Genomic DNA, 12,208 nt, shown 5'->3' with positions numbered 1-12,208 from the left:
TGTTTTCTAAATTTTTGTAATTGATTTTGAGATTTTGCAAACTTTTTTTTTTAAAGTCCAGACTTAGGCCAATCAGAGCATTCTTGTCTACTCGTTGAGCCTTTCAAACAACTTTCATGGATTTATGAAACAGGACTTTGTTTTACAAAGCCATGTTGCATTTATTCATACTGTCCATTTACTCATGTTGCGGTTTTTTTCACATTACTCATTAATTTTGCTCGTTATTATACTTTCAATATATTTGCACTGTCAAGCTTACCAATCTGTAGTTTTCCAGATCTTCCAGAAGATTTCCTCCTGAATATCAGTATGATTTCTGCCATCTTCCTTTCCTTGGGTGTCAATGTGCTTTTCAGTAAGAACTTGAACACAATAGCAGGTCCTAAACTTATTTTGTCCTCAGTTTTCTTCAAAACTTTGAATGTTTGAAGAGTGAATACTCTTTTGTGAATTCTCATTGTTGGCTTTGTTCTTGAAGTTCTTCTGCCAACCCCTGAACCTGTTTGTGTCTCTCTTCTACTTTGGGAACTCCTTTTGCACACCAATAGAACATTTAATGAAGTGTTGCTGTGGCCTTTGTTTTCTTTGAGTATTCCTTCTCATCGTGATCTTTTACTGACCCTACAGATTTTCTGATTGTCTTCCTTCTTTTGCTATTTTCAAGGACAAAGATGTGTTAATTATTGATGCTTTTTGCAAGTTGTTCCTCAAACTTTTTTTAAACTTTTTTTTTTTGTCTGCTTTAATACAGCTTCATGTTCGATCAGCTGAAGTTTTGATTTCTCTCCAGTTTGTGTTGTTTTATTTTGTTGAGGTGTTGTAACTTGAATAATTGTTGTCGAAGACTGGAGTAAGTTACAGAAGTCTATCTTAACATTTTTATGCAGTTGATTTAAATAATTAAGTTTAGTGTGCTTTTGTCCTATTGACATCAATAAAGTAGAAGCAATAGTTCTTTTAATTATTATGCAAATTAGGTATTTTCATGCACTGAGTTTCATAGGAGTTCTGAGGGAATAGAACTTAATTTCAGCTCTTCATACAAGTAAGAAGAATGAGCAAAGCTCATTCCCTCCTCCTCCTATTACTGTTTGAAAGCTATTGCTGATGCAAGGTATGTTGTATGACAGAGTAATATAAGAATAGATATTGTCATGGCAGCTTTTCTCCAGGAGAGGTGTTGGATGGATTAGTACCGTGGTTCCAACCATACCATGGCATGGCATCCTCCCTTGAGCATGCTTGTCCTTTCAGACTCCTCTGGAAATAAGAGAGATGGTTCCAACTCCTGGCACAGAGTTGTGGGGCCCTTGGCGTTCTATCTCTAAGTGAATCCAAATACTATCATTTATGAGACTGGGTGGAGAATGCCTGATGCTTAATTGGATCATTCTAACACTTAGACCCTAACAACCTACTGGAGCTCACAGTCTGCTTGACTTGATTTCCTTGACAGGTTCACAGCTGTCATGTTGATTAACAGGTTGTTTACACTTGTTACATCTCTGTTCTTATAACTAAGCTATTCCCTTCTCCTATACTGATAACTAAAGTTCATCTATGTATGCTAACATTGCTGACAAGTAGGCCTAAATTATGCTGACTGCCATGCACCCCCATAACAGTTCAGCTAAAATAAGATACAAAACTACTTTCATACTTACATTCCTTGCAGTAGGATAAATGTAGGGTCGTGGTTGTAGTCTGTGTTATGCTTTAATCTTAATATGTTCCTCTTGGAAACCTAATAAGTGCTATTGTTTCTTACAGTCTATACCAAAGTAGCTTGTCCATCCAGTTCTTCTGGTGACCATATGTAAATTTGGTACTTGGAATTTTGCCTGATCATGACATAATACATCATCATTTTTTAGATGATAAAAGGCTTTGCAACAGAGAAAGTATTTGAACCAGATTGCTTTAATTGTTTACACAGTATATTGTGCCAGAAGACAATCTTAATTGAGGTGTACTTTTAAAAACTCCTTAAAATGTTGGATATACATGAATAACGTATTTCCTGTGCATTGAAGCAAGATGTGCAAACAATAAAGAGGGTTAAAAAACTGAAATAATAGCTGTTGTCATCCTTATTTATGATGAATAATAAGTTGTCATTGTTCTAAAGGCTTGTGAGTCTGGACAGTGAATTACTGCTGCTCTTGGCTATGGGTTTTAAAGATGAATCTCTTGATTCCTCAGACTACTCACTAGTTGACCTGATGCTTGCTTTAGAGTTGAAGTACTCGTTCTTATGAAGTATCCTGTGACACTTAGTATGTTTAAAGAGGGAAGATTTTTAAACAGAAGGGGAAAAAAGCCCGTTCTGTTCTTCATGCTCAGTTTAGTTTAATCAGCATTTTGTCTTCTAATATGTTTTTCATTGTTCACACAGGCTGTAGCCTTTACCATTTCTATTATGTCACTAACTTTTACATATATATTTATATATAAATGTATATTTACATTGATTTTTATGTGTTAAGAATTATCCTTGTCAAGTTATTTAGTATCTGCTAAGGTTCATTTACTAAAGGAACTTGCTATTTGTATAAAATGAAAAAATTCAATGGAGTGAGAAAATATTTCGTTTTTATGGAAATTTGTGAACTAGTGTTTGGTATTTATAGCTCATGTGGCTGATAAGAAATTAAAGTATCTTAATGATAAGATTATAGTAAATTGATAATTAGACATAATGTCTAATTAGTCATTTGTTATGTCTCTTTGACTGTGATAGATATTGAAATCTAAGAAATAAAATAATTTAATATTTCCTCTGTTACAGGTAGCTTGCATGCAGCTCATCAATGCTCTCGTTACGTCTCCTGATGACTTGGATTTTAGGCTTCACATCAGAAATGAATTTATGCGCAGCGGATTGAAGGAGATATTGCCAGTAAGTGTCTTTCTTTGCATTACTATTTAAATTATTTAACTATTTGAGCTTGAGAGAAGGAATGGCAGAACAAGTTCTAATAAATTATTCTTCCATGCATTTTTTTTAAATGTGGACATGAGCAGTTAAATATGAAAATCAATCAAAATAAGAATGAAAAGATGCAGTGTGCTCTCTGAACTTTATGCTGATTCCTCAGCATTTTAGGACTTCAGTTTAGAACATGTGACAGACTGTTGTGCAGACTGTTAAGCCAGGCCGAAGCCATGTTTACCTTTTGAATATTTAATTCATGTGTTCTTGTAATTTTAAGCTTAAAAATAACATAAACTTATGGAAGTTATTAAAAAGATAAAGTTTATTTACATATGGAAATGCTAATTTTGCAAGCCGTTCTACTGTTTCTTCTTTGCAGCAATTGAAATGTATAAAGAATGAAGCACTAGATATTCAGCTGAAAGTGTTCAATGAACATAAGGAAGAAGACATGATTGAATTCTCTCATCGTTTAGAAGATATTAGATCTGAACTAGAATATCCTTTTGATATCAGCAAGAGAAACATGAACAAAATAAAGTGTATAATGGACATTTTTCTGGTATAATTTCTGTTCAAAAAGTTATCAGTCAACATTTGAATGAAATATTATTTTCCTTGCTATTACTCTCCTTAACGCTTTTACTGAAGTAAATGACGTTTACAACATGGTGTGGAATACAGTTAAGGACACTAGCGCTGAAGGATATTTCCTTTCTATTCTCCAACATCTTTTGCTGATAAGAAATGATTATTTTATACGGTATGTTTAATGCTATGTTAAATGTTAATTATGGATTTTGTTGTCATTTAGTCATTAATAGAATATTTCTTCCATAAATTTAATGATAAATACAGTTTAATCTTTTTCCGTGTGGATTGCAATTTGAAAGTATTCCTTTGTGAACTCATGCTCAAAAGTATCAGCTTTGAGTAAGAATGCCATTTATATGTTTTTGTCTTTTCTGCTTAGGATATAATTTTATATATGTATATAGAAAACTGTTTTTGTTGAGATCTGAACCTTATTGACTTGCAAGTATAAGTGATTAGGACAGGTCTCTTAATTGCTTATAAATCATGGTAGCAGCATTGTAACTTTCTGTATTTGAGTCAAAGGACAAAACCCAGTATGCACAGAAGTGCACTTTATACAGAAATCTGAACATATACTTAATTTAGAGTAAGTTGGGAATTGAGTATTTTCAATATACAGTATAGGTCAGTGTGAACATGTTAGTGTCTGTTGGAAAATTTGTCAGATAATTTACAGGGAAATAGTTAATAAAATCTTAGATGTTTGAAGCTGCTAAATGCTTTTCTTTCTAAAATCTACCTGTGTTGTTTTTGAGGAAACACTAGAGGAACCAGTTAAGAATTGAACAGGGAAGGAAAACCATCTGTTTTCTGCCTAGTGTTCTGCATAACCTTGCATTTCAGGTAAGGCCTAGCACAGGTGTACCCTTAAAGGTTATGAATGCTTGCCTGACATGGGTAGACCTGTGCTAGACCTCTTCCACCTGAAAGGATTTGAATTCACAGCTTGCATGTTCTGGGCAAGTGACCCAGCTGTCATACCCCCTGGCAATTTAGAACAAAGTGTTTTTCATTCTTTTTGTTGAAGCAGGGCTGCAATGCATCCATAGTTAGAAAAGTCACAAAACCAGAAGTGATCAAGCTGAAGGAAGAGCCTTCTCTTTATTGGGAGGAAGCAGGAGGCAGTCCTTCCTTCCTGTATTTCCACAGGGAGAGAGATGCAGAGTTTATATTATAAGAATTGTTTATCTTTAGGTCTAATGTTTTTTCAGGCTTTGTGTCAACTGTTTTTGTGTGATAAACTGCCAGATGTATTTGTCCTTTGAGACTTTTGGGGTTTGCATCTACTCTTTTATGGAAATAAGTCAGCCCAAATCTTTTGACCTTACTGTGTTCATAGACAAGATTTTAAGTATATATTAATAAATAAATATGCTGTAAAAGAACTGATTTCTGTCTTTAGTCCACAGTATTTCAAATTAATTGAAGAGTGTGTGTCCCAGATAGTGTTACATCGAAGTGGAACAGACCCGGATTTCACGTATCGTAAAAGATTAGATATCAATTTCAGCCATTTAGTAGGTGAGTACTATGTTTGGAAATGATTATAGTATCATATTTCTTTATATGTTCCAAAAAGCAAGTTAAAGTTGTACATGTGATTAAGAATCTTGTGTTCCCTGTATATGTGCAAGTGTGTTTGTTTATTTTTTCAAGATATTTGTGTAGATAAAGCAAGATTAGAAGAATGTGAAGAGAGGGCTTCTGAACTTTCCAGAAAAGTAAGTAATTTTAAAGTTATGTGATCGTAAAATGGACACAGGGGGTTTACTTAATAGTTTCATGAATGGTGTAACTGAATGTGGCATAGTTTTTAACTTCAAATTACTATTAGTTCTATATTTAAGTTAGAATTTGGATGTTTCTTGTGGACTAGGAAGCAGAGAGAAACAGTGTAAAGTAGTTAACCTTAGTGGAGAGTCTCGCTACTATTTATTTCAAGGTTTCGTGTACAAATCTGAATACTTTATTTGAACAGTTATCAGTTTCTTCAACAAGATAAACAGTGGGAGAATAAGAATTGGCTCATTTGTATCTACAGACTCTGTATTACTGTACATCAGTCTTTTTAACTACTCTAATTCCAACTTAAAATATGTTAAGTATTTTATGCTATTTCATATAGTAAAGACTAGTAGTGGTAATAGAGATGGTACTTCCACTCAGTGGATACATGAAAGTTAGAATAGCAGATACGTTGTATGTGTCCTTAATATTGTTAACATGTGAGTTTTAACAGACATGAAAGGAAAAGTTGCAATCTAAAACTATGCAGAACTGACTAGCATTAATAATTTTCTTTTTTTTTTTTTCTTTTTTCTTAGTTTGAAAAAGATTTTGTAGTTCATCAGGAGACCCAAGCCCTACTGCAAAAAAAAGAAGAAAGAATCAATGAACTTGAAGCAGAATTACAAGCTTTTAAATCACGGGTATAATACACTTTCAATGAATGTATGAAGTATTGTTTTTGAAAGGGACTTAATTTTGCATCTTTTGTGGATTCTGAGATTCTGATAGCACAGTTGAGGTGTTTTGTTTTTTTTTCCAAAGAATCCTTGTTATCAATTATTATTGACTGTTAGTTTCCTTTATTTCTGTTTTATACAAAGAATTGTAGTGTGACACTAATTAGCTGTTTGAGTTCCCAGATGATCCTTTTTGTGCCTGAGCTCTGTTAATTAGACTAATTTCTTATGTTTCATTTGGGTTTTGCTTTCAGTGTCCTATATTTCCAAAGTAATTAACCACATAGGGTAATAAGTCTTATGCTTTTTAGATTGGCATTCGTCACTGTGATCTTTATTCCTCCACAGGAAATTATTCAGTACGCAGTTTGCTTTGCTGAAGCCTTACCATGGATATCTAGCAGTGACAGAAAGAACCTGTGGCTGGATAAGAACATTTCCTGATAATTTTTCAATTTTCAAGCATAAATAGATATTTTAAAATATGATGGAAAGGAATAGTGCAGATTTTTGAGAGTAATACTTGAATTAACTTCTAACTGCTTCAGCTCTAAAATCTGTGTAAGGAGGCTGTGTGACCAAGTGATTTTTCCTGTGTCTTATTTTGTGGAATAAGAAGCATGATGTAAAAATGGCTAAAGACAGCCAGAGTCAGGAAGATATGCATATAAGAAGATGATAAAAACCATATATTTTGATCATATAGGATTTTTGTTATACTTTTGAGCTTGTTTAATTGTCTTAGTGAGGAAAATTGATGTAGCTGTGCTTTGGTCTGTTTAAAAATACAATTCTAAGTCAGGTTTCTGGTCAGAATTAACTGTTACTGTCAAAGTCAAACAGGCTTTAAAAAAAGCACAAAAATTGCTGCATTCTAAAAAAATTTTAGAGAGCTGTATATCATTCATTAAAAAGTAATTTTATGTGTGTATCTTGAAAACATGCTTAAATACTTTTTATGAGTGAAATAGATTTTTCTCTCCTGTTTTACCTTTTCTCTTATTTACTGTATTAAATATAACTTTATACGTGCATACAGTGAGTATAACATATGATTATGCTCACTAATGATCATACCATGAATTATCCCACTGTTAATGGGATACTTGGAATGTTTTGTAAGTATCAAGTAGTTGATTGCTGCAACTTAGTACTCTTAAATCCATCCTAAGAGGAATCTTTGGTGTCTGCATTGGTTAGCATCAGTTGGTACTTAGAATGGCTACTTCCACCTCTTACTAGTATTTTTCTCTTGGTCTCGTTCCTTTACTCTTTCATTGTATTTGATATTTATTCATGTATTTCTTTTGTTATTAGAACCTAATTGTTCAGTGTCTACTTGTCAGTGTAAACAATGCATATATTCAGAGCAATATTCAAAACAATAATACCATTGTGCATGTGTTTATTGATATTCAGCTATTTCCTTTTAAAAATACTAAAGCCTTTACTTATTGTATTTCCCTCCATTTTTTAAAAAATAAAATGGACTGTTTCAACTCGTAATTATTAGTTGAAAAGTTGATTAATACTATCACCAGTGGATAAATATTTCTTATTTGTTCTGTTGTTCTTTTTGTCAGGTACCTATTTATTAATATTTGAAGGCCTGTGATGGAAGTTATTCGAATAGCAGAAGTAAATGTATTTTTTAGACTTACTGAAGTGCTAATAAGCCTATCTTGATACAGTATAGATGTTCTTACTATACAGAATAAGAAGTCAGTGTATAAGGCAGCTATGTTTTTTGGAGGAAATTTTTTTCATCATTACTTTGTGCTTTCAATTCTGTAGAATGAGACTGCTCCTATATTGGAAAACATCTATTTTCCAGCAAAATTATTAGTCTGTCCATATTCTGCTATTATGTCTTTGGAATGTTTCTCTGTAATCTGTAGGATAAGTAAGAAAACTAGAGACTAGGATGTAATATTTTTAATTTGAGCTAAACTATGGTAGTCTAGATAGGTATCTTGATGAAATTTTATCAGACCCTTCTTAGATCATGATCAGTGAAATATGACAAGTGGGATATAGCATTTCAGTTTGTCATTTTTGGCATGCATCCCCTGGTCTGAATGTCCACTTCAAATGTTGAGACTTCCAATTATGAAATCAAAAGCACATTGGCCTCGTTATAATTCATATTTGATTGTCCTACACAAGAAAAATGGTGCTAAATTTCAACTGACTTGCTGGATTTAATCTATAAACTATGATTGTTATAGCATTTTGTTGATAAGAATGTGAAACTGAATAAGAATATTTTTTTTATCAGTATGGCTCCTTGCCACCTGGTTTTCTACCATCAACACATGGAGATGCACCTGTCGTTCCCCTGGAGGCTGCAGGACCACATCAACTTCCACCTCTTCCTCCTCCACTGCTGCCTTCTAATGGAGCGATTCCACCACCACCGCCTCCCCCTCCTCCTCTGCCACTTTCAAAAGGCTTGGGAATTCCTCTGGCTTTTGCTGGTGCTCCTCCACCACCGCCTCTACCAGGCCTGCCTGGAGCACAGTGGTCTCCACCTTCATGTACTTTGCCATTTGGAATGAAGCCTAAAAAAGAATTCAGACCTGAAGTTACCATGAAAAGACTCAACTGGTCCAAGGTAGTACTGATTAATGGCAAACACTTGATGTAAAATTTACATAGAGCTTAGGGTAAATAGATTGTCAGGAGTAAGACAGAGCAATTGATATATTAGATAAAATTGTGTAAGATATTAATACTTTTTGCCTTTACTTTTCTTTGCTTTCTGAAAACTGCATTTCATTGACTCATGAATCATCTGGACAAATATCTGTTGACTTTGAGATGACTGGAAAAGTCAATTCTGGTCTAGAATAATACAGCTTTGATGCCAGCGTGCTTCCTGGGTCCTGCTATGCCTTGTCTTTTAGCAAACTCTTTACATTGGAATAGTTGCTGCACTGTACTGATAGCTATACAGTTTCCAAACAAGCATCTTACATCTGTCTAGCCTGGACTGTGGGAAGAAGCATTGCAGGTCTCTCCATTTGTCCTTAGTGTAAACGTACTTATATAGATTTAATGGTTGAAAAAATATAGAGTCCTTTTTTTTTTTTTAATTCTCTACTGTGACAGGATCAAGTATACCATGACTATCAATCTACTGAGTTTTGGAAACTAGAATTATTTAGATCAAAATAAGTCAGTAAAACCTTTTTCAGAGTTTTATGAAGCAATCAAAGCTACAATCTAAAAAGTAAGATACTTAGTATCTAGTTAAACCAGCTGTGTTCAGAGTCTATTTAAAGTTTACCCAAGTTTTAAAACTCGACCAAAGATAATTTGCTACGTTTAAACCTCAGATAACAGAGAATGTTGCCTGTATTGCTTTGTATTGTTAGGATTGGTTTGTCCAAAAGCACTTACTGTAAGCATTACTATCTTCAATCAGAGATATATTAACAATTCTGAAGATGAGTTGTATACCAAAAATTCATGTGTTCTGCAGAGCTCTTAAGTATTCCATTAGCTTTAGACTCTACAGAGCAAAATCTCTATGTAATATCAAAATAATTTAATACAATTTTGTTTTGACTCTTGCTTGTAGATCAGACCTCAGGAAATGACAGAATCCTGTTTTTGGGTTAAGGCAGAAGAGGACAAGTATGAGAATGCTGACATACTTTGCAAACTGGAACTTACGTTTTGTTGTCAAAAAAGGGGTAAGTAATTTCTTGCTTTAATTTTCAGCTTTTAGAGATATCTGTAAAGTTCTTGGGGCTTAAATATATATGTGAAAAAATTCAGAATGTAACATTAATGTTCTGGCTTTTTAAGTGGAATGTGCGAAGAAAGAAGTTTGAAAATCCTAGACAGCTTAAAGCAGTAATATTGAACTATTTTACTTAAAGGATGACACGAATTGTATGACCTGTAAGGACAACCTTATGGAAAAAAAACCAAGAAATGCTTCTGGATAATACAGACTTTTATTCAGTCATGGTTGAAAACATTTATAAAATTTTGTCAGAATACCTTAATAAAATACTATGACCCAATATCAAGTCCAGAAGATGATATATTTACCCTCAGAATGCGTATGATGACAGATGTGTTTTGGTTCCATGAAGGAGGAGAGTCTTTTAATGAAATTTTTTACTTTCTGATAAACCTGTAGCACCATAGGTCTCCTTTGATATTTTGGTTAGCTTCTTCAGCTTTTAAAGTTTTTTGGAAGAGCAAAATATTTGAAGGTATTCCTGGCTTTAGACCTTTTCTCCCTTTCTGGAAGTAAGTTGTCTCACTAGTAGTTTAGATTGTTCTGCCCCATATATAAAATGCCTATATTTCCACTGTTATTTGTTGACACATTTCCCACCAACTCCTGCCTTGGCCCCCAATTGGTATCAGAGACTTAGTACTTTGGGGCAACCAAAGAGGTGTAGTGATTAATTCCTTTTCAAATTGAAAAGACGTTATTATATGTTTAGTTTGTTCTACTAATTTCACTTTGCCATACACTATATTAAATAAAAATATGATTCTCAGATTTGTCCATTTTTTTGTATGCTTTGGTGTGTATTATCCAATATTGTTTTTTACCATAACCAAGAACTTTATTCTACTTTTGTTAAAGCAAGCTTTTTATGCTCTAGCAGTATTTCTACTGAGATGCGTATTACAGTTAATTACTGTGATACTTAGTATTATTAGGAATGTTGTATAAATATAAAAAGGCAAGGAAACCTCACAGACCATAGACATTTTTTCTTGAATCTATTAGAATGTCTAAAAGATAATTGTGGTGCCTTTATAATCATAGGAGAATTCCCAGGAATGTTCCCTGAATTAATAGGTTGGAAGGTTTAAAAGCCACTGGAGGAAATACTGTTTCCTATGTGTAATTAAACAGTAAAATTTGGGAGACAAGATGATGTTCAGGCCAAACATGTTAATGACTCAGAAGAGGATTGTGAATCTCAACAGACAGTGAGAACATTAGAGTTGACACGATTAACATCCCTTCAAAGTTCAACTGAATGGACTGAATACATTGTTTTGACAAAACGTAATAGAAAGAGTTATTGAATCTACAGTTGAAAAATCAGTGAAGTACACTCTTATACTAAATGGGGGGGTAGGGGAGGTGATTAAAAGGCTGTAGCCCGCAGGCAGAACTTTATTTATTTTTTTACAAATGGAGCGTACATTTTTTTGTTTGTTTTTTTTAAGTTTTGAAATCTCTTTAATCTCACATGGGTGATATAAGTGTGCCTTCATCTTAATTTTTCAAAGGAAATGGAGGCACTAGAGACTTTATTTAGAACAGCAAGTAGGTGTCTAAAGGGCAACATGGAACTAAATTTCATCTTTGTTCAAGTGAGTGGTTTACAGAAATTTGCCTGAAAGCTTAAACGTGTAAGTAGACAGCACCAGGCATCTCAGTGTCTCTTCTTATTAACAGCATGAATTCTAGTACAAAGGACAGCAAACAAACTGCTTTTGTTCTTACGACCATGGAGAGAGGGCCTGCTTCTTTGTAGCTTATACGTAACTTGCTGATTATAACAAAACTTGCCAAAGCAATTGGAGACATCTGGTTTTCTTCACTTCTCAGTCTTGAAGAGATTTAACACCATGCTTTGTAAAGTAGAATCAGCAAGCTATTCATTAGACTCAATGTGGGAACAGTTCTTGGCTATTTCTAATTCTTTGTCTCTAAAACCAGAAAGAGGAGAAGTTGAAAATTATTCTGTAGCCAAATGACAGCATGCAAAGAATCAGCTGGTTTCCACTCTGTTGAAGGGTCTGCTTATGCACTCTCTTCATTGAAATCATTGTGTAAGAAGAGGTATCTAGTTGTGGAAGCAGGGACCAGAATGTTCAATGATGCTTTAAGTGAATTTTATTCTGATTAAGTAAAATCAAATTGAAGTACTCAAATGTTCAGTTGGTGCCTTTTGCCAGCTGAAGTGCCAAAACTATTTTGGTGTTGATCCAGAAGAGGAAGTCTTACATCTATGTAAATAATCCATTGAGGAATTTCTACTAGAAAAAGGAATACAGAACAGTGTAGAATAGACTTCCAGTTTTAGCAAATGTTTGTATAGAAGTTAAAAATTATTTAGATTCTGGATGGGTATTGAAGCAATTGAAATACCTGTAGATTTTATGGGGGTGTGAAAGAGACATTACTGCAAGAATAAAAAAGTAAAAGAGGATCTAGCTTCAG

At 33.7% G+C, this 12,208-nt stretch overlaps 1 protein-coding gene across 1 annotated transcript in view; it reads left to right on the top strand.

The window, feature by feature from the left end:
* Nucleotides 1-2,791: 2,791 nt before the first annotated feature.
* DIAPH3 (diaphanous-related formin 3) overlaps nucleotides 2,792-12,208 on the top strand; it is a gene marked incomplete at both ends in the record, with an annotated part of 66,282 nt that continues 56,865 nt past the window's right edge. The window contains 8 exons of the mRNA XM_009705513.1: nucleotides 2,792-2,902; nucleotides 3,318-3,436; nucleotides 3,585-3,701; nucleotides 4,938-5,056; nucleotides 5,192-5,256; nucleotides 5,860-5,964; nucleotides 8,279-8,614; nucleotides 9,584-9,698. Coding sequence (XP_009703815.1) covers nucleotides 2,792-2,902; nucleotides 3,318-3,436; nucleotides 3,585-3,701; nucleotides 4,938-5,056; nucleotides 5,192-5,256; nucleotides 5,860-5,964; nucleotides 8,279-8,614; nucleotides 9,584-9,698 — 1,087 coding nt within the window. The remainder of the gene's footprint in view (nucleotides 2,903-3,317; nucleotides 3,437-3,584; nucleotides 3,702-4,937; nucleotides 5,057-5,191; nucleotides 5,257-5,859; nucleotides 5,965-8,278; nucleotides 8,615-9,583; nucleotides 9,699-12,208) is intronic.

The sequence above is a fragment of the Cariama cristata genome, unplaced genomic scaffold, assembly GCF_000690535.1.
Source record: "Cariama cristata isolate BGI_N322 unplaced genomic scaffold, ASM69053v1 scaffold2418, whole genome shotgun sequence".
NCBI lineage: Eukaryota > Metazoa > Chordata > Aves > Cariamiformes > Cariamidae > Cariama > Cariama cristata.
Note: the sequence above shows the minus strand (reverse complement) of the source record. Positions and strands in the feature narration are given on the sequence as shown.